Genomic DNA, 16,551 nt, shown 5'->3' on the forward strand with positions numbered 1-16,551 from the left:
GAAAGATGCGATTGAAAAAAGTGAGCAGTGAACAGACCGATTCTTTATTTAAGTGTTGGAGCATTATGTAGTATATTCCGTCGGGGCCTGCAGCACTGTGTTTTGAGCTAGATATGGCTTCTTGAAGTTCAAGCATTGTAAGCAGCTGATTATAAGGTAAAGTACATTTACTCGTAGATCTGAAGTTCAGTTTGGACTTTTCAGCTAATGCTTTGATCTTCTGGAATGATAGATCATATGCTGTTGAGGCAGATAGCTGTGAAAAAACAGTCCCTAGGGCATTGGCTATATCTACAGGAGAAGAAAGATCCTGTCCATTCCAGTTCAGAATTGGAGAGGATAATTGGGGAGCTTTGCCACTTAGTTGTTTTATTTTCCGCCATATTATTCTTGAATCAGTATTCTTATTAATCGTGCTCGCAAATCGAATCCAAGATTCTCTTTTAGCTTTCTTCCTAATGTGACGGGCCTTGGCTCTGAGTCTCTTGTAGTTTATAAGATTGGCGGTGGTGGGATATTTTCGAAACAGATTCCATGCTCGGTTTTTTTCTTTTTTTGCACCTTTGCACTCTTCGTTCCACCAATAGTTTGTGGTTCTATGGGTTGTTGACTGTGATTGTGGAATCGCAGTGCATGCAGCAGCGAGTATTTGTCTTGTGATGTGATCGGTAGCTGTGTCAATAGGACAGGTTTCGATGATCTGTTCATCAAAGGACACTCGGGAAGTGAATTTTGCCCAATCTGCTCTGTGAAATTTCCATTTTACATAGTTTTGGGAAATTATGGATTGTGCTGTTTGAATTTTACATATTAGCGGAAAGTGATCACTATTTAGCGGGTTGTCGAGGGCCGTCCACTCAATACTAGGGAAGAGGATCGGAGAGCATATCGAAAGGTCTATTGCAGAAGTTGTACCCGTAGAGAGATGGATGTAAGTTGGCAAGCCAGTATTTAGTATAATCAGATTTTGTCTGTCAGCAAGCTGTTCGATAAGTTGTCCTCGTCTATCTGCATTGGGAGAACCCCACAATGGATGGTGTCCATTGAAGTCACCCAATAAACAGATAGGGGTTGGCAACTGCTGAATAAGATCTTCCAGTTCATGGATGGTATAGGACTGATTGGGCGAAAGGTAGATAGAAACAATTGTCAAAGTAATACCAATCACAATACGTGTTGCAACAGCTTCGATGGAGGTTTGTAAAGGAATTAATCTGCAAGGTACTCTGGAGTCTATGAGTATGGCTACCCCTCCGTGAGCATTATTTGTAGCAGTTCTGTCTTTTCTAAAGAGTGCATAATTTTTAACTGAGAGTGACACATGACGTGTTAAATTTGTCTCCTGTAGGCAGATGCCTACGGGATGATAACGATCAATTAACTCGTGGATATCATCAATGTTACTGCGAATTCCTCTACAGTTCCACTGTATGATTTGGTGCATTATTTGGTTTTGTTACTTGAGGAAGATTCTGAGTCTTTTTTATTTCCAGGCTGTTTGTGGCGATCGAGTTTCATTTTCTCTTTTCTTGGAAAGTTTGGGCGTCCGGTATCCAAGACATCTTCTGCATGAAGATCTAGGATAGGTTCATTTGGGTCAGCATTGTTATCAGTGTCCATATTTTCTGAAGTGATATTGTTTGTCTTCCTATTTGTAACTGAGTCGGTTTTTGACTTTGAAATATCTGGTGGTCTATGTGGGGTTGCTGGTGGGACTGAGACAGGGGTGTTGTTGGCTCTATCTACTACCTTTTGCTCTTTTGGAGTCTGTTTCATTGATGGTGACAGTATAGATCGGGCCCAATCTGCAATCGACATTGTTGGGGGAACTGATACTTCAGTTTGTGTTGCTGTTGTTTGGTGTTTTTGCATTGCTGCTGCATAGGTGTTCTTAGGTGCGTTAAGCATAATTTGCTTTCTTGCCTCTTGGTATGTGACTTTTCGTTCTACCCTGTACTTTTGGATTTTTTTTTCAGTTTTCCATAGATCGCATGACTTGGAGTAGGCTGGATGCACGCCTTTGCAATTCAGACAGTGCGGTGTTTTGGCGTCACAGTCTGTGTGCGAATGTTCTTTCGACCCACAGTTTGGGCAGGCTGGATCTCCTCGACAAGCCATTTGTGCGTGACCAAATTTTTGACACTTGTAGCATCTTATAGGATTCGGGATAAAGGGTCGTACTCGGCAGTTGAGATAGCCGGCTTTGACACTGGATGGCAAGATAGGTGTTCCGAATGTCAGGATGATGTTGCGGGTGGGAACAAGTTCTCCATCTTTCCTGATCATGATGCGCTTGGCTTGTATTACTTTCTGATGTTTGAGTTCTTGGGCCAGTTCATCTTCTGTTACATTTATCAGATCCCACTCAGCAATTACTCCCTTGGAAGTATTTAGTGTTGCATGAGGGGTAACTTGAATGGGTAGCCCGCCAAATACTGTTAGTTTCAACAGTCTCTCAGAATGTGCACGACTCACTGTTTCTACCAAGAGGTCTCCAGATCTTAGTCTTCTCACCATTTTGGGAGAGCCCGCCACATTTTCCAAACATTTTTGTATAAGAAATGGTGAGAGAGTGCTCATAGATTTGTCCGACAGACTATGTAAGATAAGGAATGATGGGCATTCCTGTTGGTCTGTGTCTGTACGCAGTCGTTTAGACTTTGTTACATCGTGAGAAATTTCATGATCAGCATTGTTGATGGTACTGGATGAGCGCCTAGGCTGCTCAAGCTCTGGGTAATTGTCGTAGTCCATGTTAGGCTCCTTTTTGCCCTGGGAGGTTGACTTTCCCTCCCAAGTTTCCGGCCCCGCCACGGGGAGGCAGGAGCAGTGCCGCAAGGAGGCCAAGCGGTTAGATAAGTTAGTTGGTTAGTAAAATAGAGTAAATATATGTAATTAAAAAGAAAGGTGAGTTTCCTTCCTTGTTCTTACTTGTGATTTTTCAAGTATAGAACTGAATTATAAATGAACTTCCAGTAAAAAACGATATAACTTAATATAAACTTTTATCACTTGGAAAGATCGCTATATATTCGCACTTTGAACGCTTGACCTCGAATTCGCTTGGCACCCGGGGCCAAGTATAACATGTAAGAAATACCTAATTTATGTGTTATGTGGAACGAATTGCAGGAAATCAATGTATTATTGGTTTCAACTTGCAATATTTTCAACATACCATGGGTTTTGTGGAATGAATTACCATCAGACGTTGGGCCCAACTTTATTTAAAGAGAATAACTGGTTTAAAAATACAGAAGTTCAAAAATGTTGGGGAAAATATATTTCAATGCAGGATATAGAAATAAACAAAAGGCAAGGCTTCACTTAGTATTAATAAACTTGTAGTAACCAGGTTTATTTTTGCCATATTTACTGACCCCCCCACACTCAACTTACATCCTTCCCGGTAATTAATTTTAATACCTACTGAGGAATTTTGTGTGTGTGTGTGTGTGTGCACGCACGCACGCACACACACAGAGAGAGAGAGAGAGAGAGAGAGAGAGAGAGATTAAAATATATGCAATCAAAAAAAACCCAGTTACAATGCAGAAGTGTTTTTAAATAAAAGGTATAATAACTCCAAAGAGATTGCAATATTCTTTGCAGCATTTAAAGAATATATTAATGATACTGGAAAATACATACATTGGTAAATTTTACTTAAACACCACCTACCTGGGCATAGTTTTTTAATGTATCCAGGTTATCCTGAGCTGTGAATATACACACATCAGTACGTGAAGTTTTTGATGGGTCTACATCAGGAGCAACAGTGCCGCCAGGAGCTATGCATGTGAAGAGATTCAATTATTAAATACACATAATTGAGTTCATAGAGTTTATTTGATGAAGTAAAACACTGTATACTCAATAATTCTGTTAATGAGGTGCCCGCAGGGTAGAAGCAAGAAAATATATACAGAAGACTCTCGATTTACTGGAATTGGATTAACCGAGACACTTCAAGACTCCAAATTAAAAAAAATTAAAAAAAAAAAAAAAAAAACACCCAACCAGAAATCATAAAATTCAAGTAATAACTAGAATAAACAGATGTTTTGCAAGTCGTAAATGAGCGACAAGAAGCAGTGTTATAAGTCATCATTAGGAGTTATTGTGCCTATTATCTTGCAACCCCTGCTGTCTTCACACCCCCATTACTTAAAAAAAAAAAAAAAAAAAAAAAAGTTTGTTTTAGTGTGCTGCGTTGATTGTTGTGTTCTGTCGCACAGCAAAAGGACAAATTTTGTTTTATTTATGTCAGTAATGTCGGATTTTTTTTATAGTAACTATTTTTTTTTTTTTTTTGTTTAGAAATCGCGAAAATGATGGGCAAACGCAAGAGAATTAAACAAAAACTTAAACTTATTCAAAAGTTTGAAAACGGTGCATCCGTTAAATCTCTAAAGAACCATTATAATGTTGGTGACCAAAACCATGAGTCATTTTAAAAGATAAAGGGAAGCTAAATAAAAGGTCGATTAAATCTAATGATTCAAAATCGACATCATAAAAAATAAAAGGGAAGCATCATATTGGACACGAGAGTAGTATGTGGTAAGTTTTTTATTTTTTTTTTAATCTATCACCGTACTTTTACATAGGGTTGCTGAACATTTTTTGATACAGTAAGTCTCTGACTTACGTTATGTTTTTTATATGACTGAAGATTTCAGTGAAGGGGACACCATTTCACTATAATAGCTTAAAAACTCAGGGACTCACATCTGGTGAGTATGGGCTTGGCACACCCAGGATCCTGAGCTGGATATCACCATTCTTCTCTTTCTTGGTCATTCCCTTCTACTTCTCTCTCTCAGGGTAATTCAGAAATGTTTTTTGCTGGTGCAGCATAAGCCTCTGGCTTCCTTGCACCATATAGCAAATAATAATAAAAAACCCACAGAATTCTAGCTATTGGTATTATCACAAACGCAATAAGATCGAGTTTACTACCTGTTTATAATTAGATGCACTAACAGAAAAGCTCAGTAACCTGGAAAGTGCAAATTGTTTTCATTGTTTTATGGCAGTGACCTCCAGAAATGTGCTTTAATAAAATGTGAGCTCGTGTGAGGGGTGATAAGTGAGTTTTCGCCTTATCCATCTATCCCAGAAAATCGAGAGAGTACTGTATTCTAAAATTTATAAGTAGGTATAAGCATTTCAGTTACAAATTTAAAAAAAAAAAAAAAAAAAGCACAATTAAAATTGTGAAAAATAATCAGACATTTTAGAGTGAATACTATCGTGTGTAATGTCAAGCCCTTTATTTTTATTTAACTTCTAATGGATAGCTCTTTTACCAGCAGATGACAAGGTGGATTTTTTTGATGTCTGAAGCTAGCATTAGTCTTATAGCATTATTTTACTGAAAATTTAGTTTTTTAGCACTGCTGATGGACTCAGAAGGATTTATATTAGGATTTCATCTTCACCAGCCTCACAGTTTCCATTTGTTCCATCCTCTATTACTTGATGGATGATGACACAATAGTGACTAATATTAACAGAAGTAAATATTCTGATGTTATTTGTGAACATTATTGCCAACAGATATATAATATTCACTTTTCAAACCAAAAATGCTAGGACCATGCAGATCAATGCTGCACTCAGGAATATAGTCAGACTGCCTCTTGATTACTGCTCGCCATCAAAAACCAGTTCCTAACTATTTGTTTTAAGAATACAAAATCTACGAATTATGAGTCAATATGATGATGTGGTACTTTCCATTTTCAAAATAAATAAATAAATAAAATGTACTAATGAGCAAAATAGGTTTGCTGCAAAATGCATATCAATCTCATCTCACATTGTAGCATCACCTGAGTTGCCTTGGTACTGCACCATGCACTTTAAAATAAAAGGAACTGATTAAAAGAACTATATTCTGATTCTATTTAAGCAATGATTCTTTAATCAAAAATGTTATTTCTTTTGTCCAGCTATTTTGACTTCACCATAGTAATTAACTAGGTTGTTATATAAGGCTTTCCCTACACAAACCAGTTCTATGATCCATTTCCTTTATGTATCCATAACCACAAACTCCATGATTTTACCGACTAGTGAAATTAAACTCACTTGTCTATCGTTGCCCATTACCTCATTTGTGGATTGGTGAGACATCAGCACATTTTTGGTGCAAGGGGATCATCCTAGAATCTAATTATGATCTCACAAGCAATCCAAGAGACATGCTTTCACATACAGCCTTTTTTAGTATAACACGATGTATACTTACCACAGAGAAAATATGCTGTCTACATTGAAAAGTTTACTGTAAAACCAGCATTTACCGGTACCAACTGAAGACTTTTCCACTGAATTTGTTCATATATGGGTAACATAAGCCAGAATATCACCAGTGGATCAAAACTGACAGAATCCATAGTGGCGATCATTGATCAGATGAAAGGCTTCTAGGTATTTTCAGAGTTGGTGGTTAACTGATTTCTCCATTACTTTAGAAATAGTAGAAGTAAGTGCAATCAGATGATAATTTGGCGAGAGGGATTTGTCACCCTTTTTAGGAATTGGCTGGATATGAGCAAATTACCAAGCAGAAGGGAAAACACCTTTGGAATAAGAAAGTTAAAAAAAAAAAAAAAAATTAAAAAAAAAAGGCGACATGGAACAGGAGTAAGCTCAGGAGCACAGGATTTAAGAACAAGTGGAGAAATATTATCAGGACCTGGAGCTTTCTTGGTATCAGGATGGTTCAAAATCCTAACATCCTTTTGAAGGAAGACAACAGATGGCATTGAAAGGAGTGTAATGGGAATGGTAGGAGGTGATTTACCAAGATCATCAATATATGACAGAAGAAAAGTAGGATGCTAGCAGGTCAGCATTACCTTTAGCTAAAGTGGTAACAGAACCATCTGGTTTTGGCAGGCGGTGGGAATAGAGACGGGCAAAAGTTGCGGCCAATATGTAACTTTGGCAAGAGACCAGCATGCCCGACTACCATTTGGACAAAATGCAAGTTTTATACTCTTAGCCTCTTCAATATCTAGTCTGGACAGATTAAAAACTGCTTTACAATTGTTGTGAGCTTTAGTGTAACAAAAAATGAAGCTGGAGATTTGGATACAAGCCAACTGCGATATGCAATATTCTTATCTTGAACAGCCTTAGCAGATTTATTGGAAACCAAGGTTTAGATAAAGGATGAGATTTTAAGGTAGAATGTGGAATAAAGGATTTCATCCCTACAGGAATAATTTCACTGACACAATCTGAGCAAATGTTGACATCAGAAGGTCTGAAGCAGTAATCTGACCAAGGAAAAGAAATCTAGCAGATCATCCTATTTTACATTCTTGTAATGCAAATAACAAAAGGATGAGAATGGCCAAGAGACTATCACCAAGTTGTGATCTGAGGTGCCCAGAGCAGTGTTTCTCAACCAGTGATCTGTGAGTTGGTTGTAGGTGGCTCGTTGGAAGGTAAATTTTATTGTCAGTATAAATTACAAAGGGTACTAGGAAAGTTTTGCAATACAGCTTTGTTTATTTAATTTTTTAAAAGTAATTTCCTCTACATTCAATACACCTCTCCATCCTCCGAAACCAATCTTTAAACCAGTTCTGCCAAGTTTCACTAGGGAGTAAAGCACACTCGTTGTCCCAAGCCCGTAGAAGGTCCTCATCACTGGAAAACCGCCTCCCTTTTAGCTTCATTTTCACATGCGGGAACAGTGCAAAGTCGCAGGGAGCAAGGTCTGCACTGTAGGGAGGGTGCTCGAGAAGTTTCAGTCCTGCCGTGGTCAAATATTCGTGCAGGCTTTGGCGCGGTAAGCTGGAGCATTATCGTGATGGAGGTACCAGGTGTCCATTCTTGACTTTGGCTGCAGGTTCTTCATAGATCCAATGACTTTAGGCAGGCATTGTTCAGTATACCACTTAGCTGTGACTGTCTTCTGCGTGTCCAAAACGACACGTTCCACAATTCCACTCGATTTGAAAAATACAGCTATCATTTTCTTCTTTACAGATCGGGATTTTCTGACAATTACGGGTGTGTCGTCATCATCAAAGACCCAAACTTTGTTTTGAGCCTTGGTCGGCAGATCGTAATAGTACAGCCAAGTCTCGTCACCTGTCACGATGTTGTTCACATACCGAGATTGTCCCTTATCAAACTTTTTTAACATCTGCCGGCACCAAGTCACACGTCGTGTCATCTGCTCTTCAGTCAGTTGATGCGGCACCCAGAGAGAACAAAGTTTCTTCACGTGCAAATGATCTTGCAGAATCGAACGAATTGCTGGTGCATTTAGGCCCAAAGTACCCTCTATCTGTTGGTAGGTCACTCGCCTGTTTTCGTCAAGCATTTTCCTCACAGCAGTAACGTTTTCCTCCGTAACTGACGTTCGTGGCCTTCCCGGCCTCTCAGAATCCTCCAGAGTGAAATTTCCCCTTTGGAATTCTCTATACCACCTGAATATCGTTGTACGATGTGGACAATCATCATCTAGTGCAAGAGTCATTTCTTCTAAGCACTGGTCTATGGTTAAACCACGCACGAAATTATACCGCAAAACTGTCCTTATCTCATTTCGTGACCACGATGCCATCGCAAGCACTTTACACTCTCACTTTAACATTAACTGAGCATTAACTGAGCACAGAACATTAACTGAGCCCATCAACTTGGCGCGGTGGCTACTATGCACGTATGAACATGTCTCAACATGCAGCAACAAGCAGCTTCCTGTGATTCATTGTTGCGTCATATTGCAAAACTTTCCTAGTACCCTTTGTATAATCTCAAATAAAATTAATTTTTAAAGGCCTTTTTTACTTCTATTTTTTCAATCAAAAAATATGACAACATAAATTTTTCTTTCTTTTAAAATTTCCCTTACCATTCGTACATTATTAACCCAGATTCATTATTTAGCAGAGCTGATAATAATAATAATAATAATAATAATAAAAAAACTATAAATCTGTCAGGAAAATTCAATGATGTAAAGAAACCCTACCTGGTGGTTCACGGTAAGTGAAGAATGCTTGAAGTGGTCCGTGAATGATAAAAGTATGAGTTGTTGTTGTTGTTGTTGTTGTTTAGGAGCATTAGCAACTAAGGCCATATCGCTCCAGGGATATGCGGTGGTCATTCCCTGACCTATAAAAGGATGAGAAGCACTGGCGCAGAGGACTACTCATCTCAACTGTGTATTTCAAAGGGTTGTTTGTGAGAAAAAGATGAAGCATGTTGGCTACGTGATTAGGACTGTCTGGTATTCTGGTAAAATGAACAATCTGTGCGAGGTTATTAGTAATTGCAAAAGCCTCAGCACCTTGACCAGTTGGGTCCGTGTGAATAGAAAACGGAGCTGGAGTGTGAACATTAAAATCATTAAGGAAAATTGGACTGGAGAAAGTTAAGTTTCAAAGAGAGGAAGTCAGAGTTCCAAGTGTTTAGTGGAGGTGGGAGGATAACAGAGGCAACAGATGAATTTGACAGAATGTGGTAAACAGGTGTTTTAGCCAGAAAAGATCGAAAAGAGGAGATTCCAAATTACTAAGTCTCCGACAGGGAATATCAGAGCACACATATGCAATAGGTACCATCTCTGAAGGTAAAGGAATCATACAGCAAATAATTTGGGCAACTGAAATGAGTAATGGTTGAATCAACTGATAATTGGAATTCTGTCAGAAAAAGTACATGGGATTTGGCAGACTATAACTAGAAATGGATATCACTGTGAATGCGGAAGTGTTTGGCATAGATCTTGTCCTAGATAAACTTGTTCTATGACAGGGGTTGGCAACCTTTTTGAGTGAAGAGCCATGTTTGATCTACTTAAAAAAAAAAAAAAAAAAAATCTGAAGGGCTGCACTTCGGCTCAAACTGGGGGGAGGGGTGGGGGAGTTTTTTAATAAATGGAATAGAGTGGAAAGGTGTTTTATTAAAAAAAAATATATATTTTGAAATATTATTTATTAATAATATTTCTAATTAATGTGATTTTTGCTGCTGAACTTATTGAGTGAGTCTCTCAACATCAGGGAGCATGCTGAGACTTGCATTGTTCAGATGGTTTCTTGATATATTTTTAATATAGTTCAGGTTTGAAAATATTTGCCCGCAGAAATTCTTCGAACCAAAAACTGAGAGAAGTCCAAATGCAAATATCTTCAAATTTATATACGTGTCCAGTAAGCTACACCACGCATCGAACACAATTTGGTCTTGCTTTTTCAACTCATCTATTGACATCCATTTATGTAGAATTGCAAGGGCAGCCTTTTGCCTCTCCAAATCCTCAATTTCAGTTTAAAGGCATCCCACATGTCATTGATTTTTAAGTCCTCTAACTCCATTTCAAACTGCTTCGTGTGGGCTAAAAGTTAAAGAGCTGCAGTTACATGATCAAATAGCCACAGGTTGCTGACCCCTGTTCTATGAGTTTAACAATTCATGATGTATTCAATACAAAGAAAAGGTGAGGAAGACATGCTGTATGAAGTAATGAAATTCTTGGTTATGACATATAAATGGCAAGAATGTACACAGCTACTCGACACAATGTGGCCTCGACAATGACCCGCATACACACTACTTGGACTCAGTCCAGTCACTAACTGGCAGAGAAATTATACATTAGCTGACTAGGAAGCCTCCTAGAGAGTTACTAACAGGTTTCGTCTGGTTAACACAGAGAGGGGGTTGGCATTCTTCCATGTGGTGTGGATGCCACACCTCTACCCCTGCTTGCGTTGGTTTGCACCTGGTTGCTCACCTCCAGTACACTATAAACTGTATTTCAGGACTTGAACATGGGGTTACTAACAGTCCCACCATCATGATGGCACTAGTCGAGGATTTGCCTATTACAGACCAACAGAACTTTAAATTAGGTCCACTTGACTTGGGTGTCACCCAAATATCAGTTCCATCAGCATTTTAGACTCCCAGGTAGCAAGCCTAGCTTGACATATCTGAGAGAATGTCTGGTGATGGCCTCAAGGGCTTCAAACTGTGTTTTGTATGCCTGGGACCCTGTGGTCAGAGAACATTTAGCAATATGTCTAAGTTAGAAATACTTTTATATACATTTAAATAGTGGGCTGCATTTGTTGGTAAAGAACCTTTTGTTTTATTTAAGTTGTTCAGACACATCTCTTAGCCTCCAATATTTGGGCATGAGAGCACATTTTTCTTTTAGCTTTTAGTATGGGTCAGAGCTGCGTGAAGAGGAACAGGTAAATAGTTTGTATAGTAAAATCATTGTTAGAAATTGCAAGATTTTTCATTCTCTTGCCTACACATATCTGGGATGAGAATTTCTTATTCCATAAATTTATTAAAGATTAGGAAAGAATATACACAAATGAATACAACAATGGTAAACAAATTTCAGAACAACTCAACATACCTTGTCATGGATGGGGTATCACAGCCAATGACCAAACCACTCCTGTTCAGCAAAAACAATAAGGTAAAGTTACAGTGGGCTCAGGAACACGAACAATGGGGGATTCAAAAAAAAATGTTGCCTGATCTGAAATATATTGAAAACAGCACAAGTCCATGGATCCATTTCCAGATATCAACAAAATAGGCTGGTGGTGGTGTGATAATGGCAGGGAGTGCATTTTTATGGTACACAATTCACCTAATATCAGGAAATTGTTTCCAACCAAGCTTAACTCATCACAGCTGTAGTTTATCCATCTATAAGCGGGTTCTTCCAACAGGAGAATGTACCACATCACAAGACCAGAATTGTAGAGGACTGGTTATAGGAATGAGTGTGGATTCAGCCTACATGCAGTGGCCACCCCCCCCCCAACTTGCAATAAACTTTGGGAAGCAATTTGGTCGAGCATTCCTGTGGCATGCTTGATACCACTTTGATCCCCCCCAAAATCCAGGCTGTTCTGAGGGGGGGGGGGGTGAATGGATTCACTATTAGAGAAGTGTACCTAATCAAGTGGCCATTCAGTATATGTTAAAAGATTAAAAAATCATTAACTGCAAAAGACTACAACGAATGTGCAATGTGGCAGAAGCAAACTTGGTGAGGTATCACAGTGATTAAAACTACAGAGATCTGGTAAGAATAATGAATGTAAGAAGTAATAATATGGTGCCAAAGACAAAATATTGTTGCATCACATGGATTTCAATGCTCAATATGCATAACTTTCCAAGGTCCATGCAATTTGAAACTGTAAATACAATGACCACATCCTGCATATGTTAATAACACTGCCCTCCCACATGGCTCTTCTGGAGTATAAAAGAGGTACATTTATTTATTATTATTATTTTAAGGATACTAAACATTCATGGGGGAAATCATTTGAAATGCAAACAGACACAGAGTAACTTTTTAAATTATAAGTATAAAATTACTGGATAATGCACTAGTACCACTTCCTGTCAAGAGCCAAGGAAGTTGTACTAATGTATCACCCAGTTTGCAATCATTTCTGAATTTATAATGTGTATGAAAAAAACCATGATAAGTTGTTCATAATAAATAACCCCTTACATTTGGCTATTTAAAATATAACACATTCAATGTTAATTTAAATGGACATCATGAAAAGAATGCACCCAGTCATGTTTTTTTAGGTAATATTTTTAAATCTGAAAACTTACCTAATATTCCCCCCGCAAGGAGAATGTCAAAAAGAGTTTCTCCGTATCTTCTATAGTCAAGTTTAGATCCAGCAGTGTCTAGAAACTTGTAAACCTGTTCTAGGTCAGTCCCAGTCTCATTGAGACCCTGCAGGATGGAATCTCTAAACCCTGCAGGGTCGTATTTCTCCTTTTCATCTAAAAAAAAAAAAAAAAAAAAAACACAAATATATATATGTGCGTGCGCGCACACACACACACACACACACACACACACACACACACACACACACACTAGAAGTAATATAATTAATATATATTGCTTAACATTTTGCAATTCAGGTCAAATGATTCAATAAATGGATAAAATAAAACAATAGCTATTGAAAGTTTCTTTACTTATATTATATTATATTATAAGCATAAAAAAAAAAAAAAAAAAAAGCGAGTCCTAATCAGTGAAACTATAGAGATCTCCTATTTCAACTAAAAGCTTGATCTTCAATGAACTTCTGTTCGCCTTCAGCACCATCACAGGGCAAGATATTTTGGAAGTGATATGAATAAGAATAAAATCCTTATTTAATAGAGTCAATTCCGTTAATTTAGGACACATTGGGACATTTGGCTTGATTAAGTGGTTGCTCCAATTATGTGAAGTTTCACATAAATAGTTAAAAATACAGCTTTATGACTGATTTTCTGTACGATCAAATCATGTTACAATGGACTCAACGATAGTAAAATACCGTTCACTATACGATATGTAGTAAGCGCCGGTCATTGCGATCACGTTTATGAATTGAATTTTAATTCTATTAAACAGCGATTCTAATTAGCGAAAATAGGAGGAATATTATCCACAGGCTATAAAAGTAAAGATATATTAAGTACAAATTTACACTTTATTACCTTACCAATTAAAAAATTAAATGATACATGAAAATCGGAAGAGTATTTTCCACAGGTTAGCAAAATAAAAATAAATTTATGCTAATGTGCATATCTTAATTAATATGTACTGTAATATGTACATACTAACTAGTTGATATTTCTGTTCACTAACATTTGTGGGTGGGGGTTAAAATTTAAAACAGTAAAAAAGATAAGCAATCAATAACAAAGAACATGGCACACAAAAATCGTAAGTAACACGATACACGCAAGTGAGAACGGAGTAACAAGTTGTGAAGCTTAAAAAATAGGAATAAAGAGAAGATTCTGAAAATTTATTTTTTATATGATTGAAGATTTCATGGAAGTGTAAACACCCACAGAATTCCAGGTGTCGGTATTATCACAAATTCAATAAGATCGAGTTTACTATCAGTTTATAATAGATTGCACTAACAGAAAAGCCCAATAAATTGCAAACTGTTAATTGTGATCCCCAGGAATACGACCGGACAATGTAGTGTGGTTGGAGACAATCGTATGGTAATCTTGAGTGCTGCGATCTCCTGCCCTGATTAAATGGCATGTTGTCCCAATTAAGCGAAGTAAACCCTGGCTATTTTCTCGATTGGGTTCTGTTCTTTAAGATTTGACCCAAATAAATGGCTGCCCAGATTAACCAGTGGCCCAAATAACCAGAATCCACTGTATTCAGTAAAATTCCATTAAAATGAACTTCTGAGGGTGCATAAATCACTTTTGTAGTATCAAAATTTCACTCTAATAAATATCGCTGAAAATTATTATATTACTAAGCAGCAAACTCTGAATTAGCAAAATTTTTGCTAATTCAGAGTTTGCTGCGTACTAATATGATGTAACTTGTACGTTGTCTAATTCTCTCGCAGCCTGAGGCTTAAGCCCTTAAAGTGTTTCAGTCTAAATTCACTTTATACACCATCAGGCATCTCTCATATTGTGGAGTTATACTTCCAAACTGTTTTGTCATCATTGCATCACCAGGGTACCTACCCAACCACCAAAGAAGGGCCAAATAGCCCCGAAATGGTGCCGTCTGGGTGGTGGTATCCGCTGAGAATAAGTAACAAGTCTTGTCCTTTGGTGAAGTGTTACTTATTCGAAGTAGTGCAATATCATGGCAACTCGTTGTGAAGGTATTCACAATATGAGATTTAACAAAAACAATGCTGTTTTTGCTAATTCAGAGTTTACTGTGTACTAATATGATGTGTTTGCACTTACTTGTACATTGTCTAATTCTCTCGCAGCCTGAGGCTTAAGCCCTTAAAGTGTTTAAAACTTACATATGTTAAGTTCAAGAGAATCCTCTTATAAATATATTTACAAACTGGGCTGCACAGTGCCATTCATTATTTTCCAAATAACATTTCTTTTGTTGTAAGTAAATTTAGGCATAAGTGGACTTCAAAAATAACTTATTGTACTGATTTTTTTTTGCAAAATTATTTGGTTCAAATGAAACTTATAAAAGCACTAATAAAAAGGGAAGTCATCGAGGAACTAGAAATATTTTTGTTATAGTGAAAATTTTGTTACAAATCTATTTGTTGTAATGAGATTTTATCGTATGCTATACATAGACATACAAGATAACAGAATACATACCTTCGTTCTTGTTTTTTTTTTTTTTTAAATTAGCATTGCTACTCTGGTATTTTCTTCTTAATCTATTATGGAAAATTCTTTACTAGATATTTATTGTACAGTATGCTACATCATTATGAATTTAAAGTACCTATCAAATCATTAAACAAACACTGTGGGGGATATCAGACACATGGCGTCACCCTTATACAGGGTGTCTCAAAAATATTGGTACAAACGTTTAGGGGAGGTAGGTAACATCTAAAGGAATGTGAATCGCATAGGAACCCATAACCGGAAACGTCACGGGAAAGTAGTAGAAGAAATGACACAAGACAATAATTAGCGGCAAACATTTATTTGACATATTAACAATGGAGTACGAGATGGATGCATTTCATGATGTTACAACAGATGCTCAAAGGTTCCACCATGACATGCGATGCATGTGTGATACAGACGCAGCATGGATTGGTAGACACGGTTGAACACACCTGGAGTTTCTTTGACAGTAGCAACAGCGCAGACGAGTCTTGCCACGAGATCCATTTCCGTCTCCACAGGCGATTCATACATGATAGATTTGAGGGGTCCCCACAGAAAGAAATTAAGGCTCGATAAATCAGGTGAGCATGGGGGCTAGGCAACAAGTCCACCACAACAAATCCATCGACGCCCAAAACGCCTGTTCAAATGGTCACAAACACACCTTCCATAATAGGCAGGCACTCCGTCATGTTGAAACCAAATCTCACATTTGTTGGAACATTATCAAGTAACCCTGGTAGAACTTGTTCAAGAAAGATCCGATATTTAGCAGAGTTCATGCAGGATGGTAACAGGTATGGGCCGACTAAGCAGTCACCGACCATACCTTCCCATACATTTATTGCGAAGCGATGTTGTGCTGCATGGGGGTGCACACCGTGTGGGCCCTCTGCTAATCCATACTCTAGGTGCATGTCTGCCAGCTCACAGTTCGTATATCGATGCATGCTCTTCGTGTGGCGACTACTGCTTGAATGAGTAAACCAGAAAATTTCCCCCTCGCAAACTGATGAACAGCGGCGTGTACCGACTTACGGTGATGTTTCCAGTTATGGGTTCCTATGCGATTCACATTCCTTTAGATCTTACCTACCTACCTCCCCTAAACGTTTGTACCAATATTTTTGAGACACCCTGTATAAAGGATTGAGAATTTGAATATGGGGAGTACAATGTGTACAGAAAAGATAGACAGGACAGGAGGGAGGTTTATGCTCTTAGTTAAGAAGCACAAAATTTAAAGGCACCTCCGTAGTCATGTGGGAAGGAGCAGCAGTGTGTAGCACACGCTTCTTGATTAGACTGGAGTTCGAGCCCATCACCACCAAATACGGAGGATGCGGAAAGGTCAGGGAATGACCACCA

The 16,551-nt window shown here is 38.0% G+C and overlaps 1 protein-coding gene across 2 annotated transcripts in view; it reads right to left on the minus strand.

Moving 5' to 3' along the window:
- Positions 1-16,551, minus strand: part of kra (basic leucine zipper and W2 domain-containing protein kra) — a 197,024-nt gene that overhangs the window by 84,961 nt on the left and 95,512 nt on the right. For both annotated transcript variants that reach the window (XM_090388872.1, XM_090388871.1), the window contains exons 3-4: positions 12,640-12,816; positions 3,682-3,791 (exon numbers count right to left, since the gene is read on the minus strand). In XM_090388872.1, the coding sequence (XP_090244998.1) occupies positions 3,682-3,791; positions 12,640-12,816 (287 nt within the window). The remainder of the gene's footprint in view (positions 1-3,681; positions 3,792-12,639; positions 12,817-16,551) is intronic.

Source organism: Mastigoproctus giganteus, chromosome 14 (genome assembly GCF_048544385.1).
Source record: "Mastigoproctus giganteus isolate SK-2022 chromosome 14, ASM4854438v1, whole genome shotgun sequence".
Classification (NCBI taxonomy): Eukaryota; Metazoa; Arthropoda; class Arachnida; order Uropygi; family Thelyphonidae; genus Mastigoproctus; species Mastigoproctus giganteus.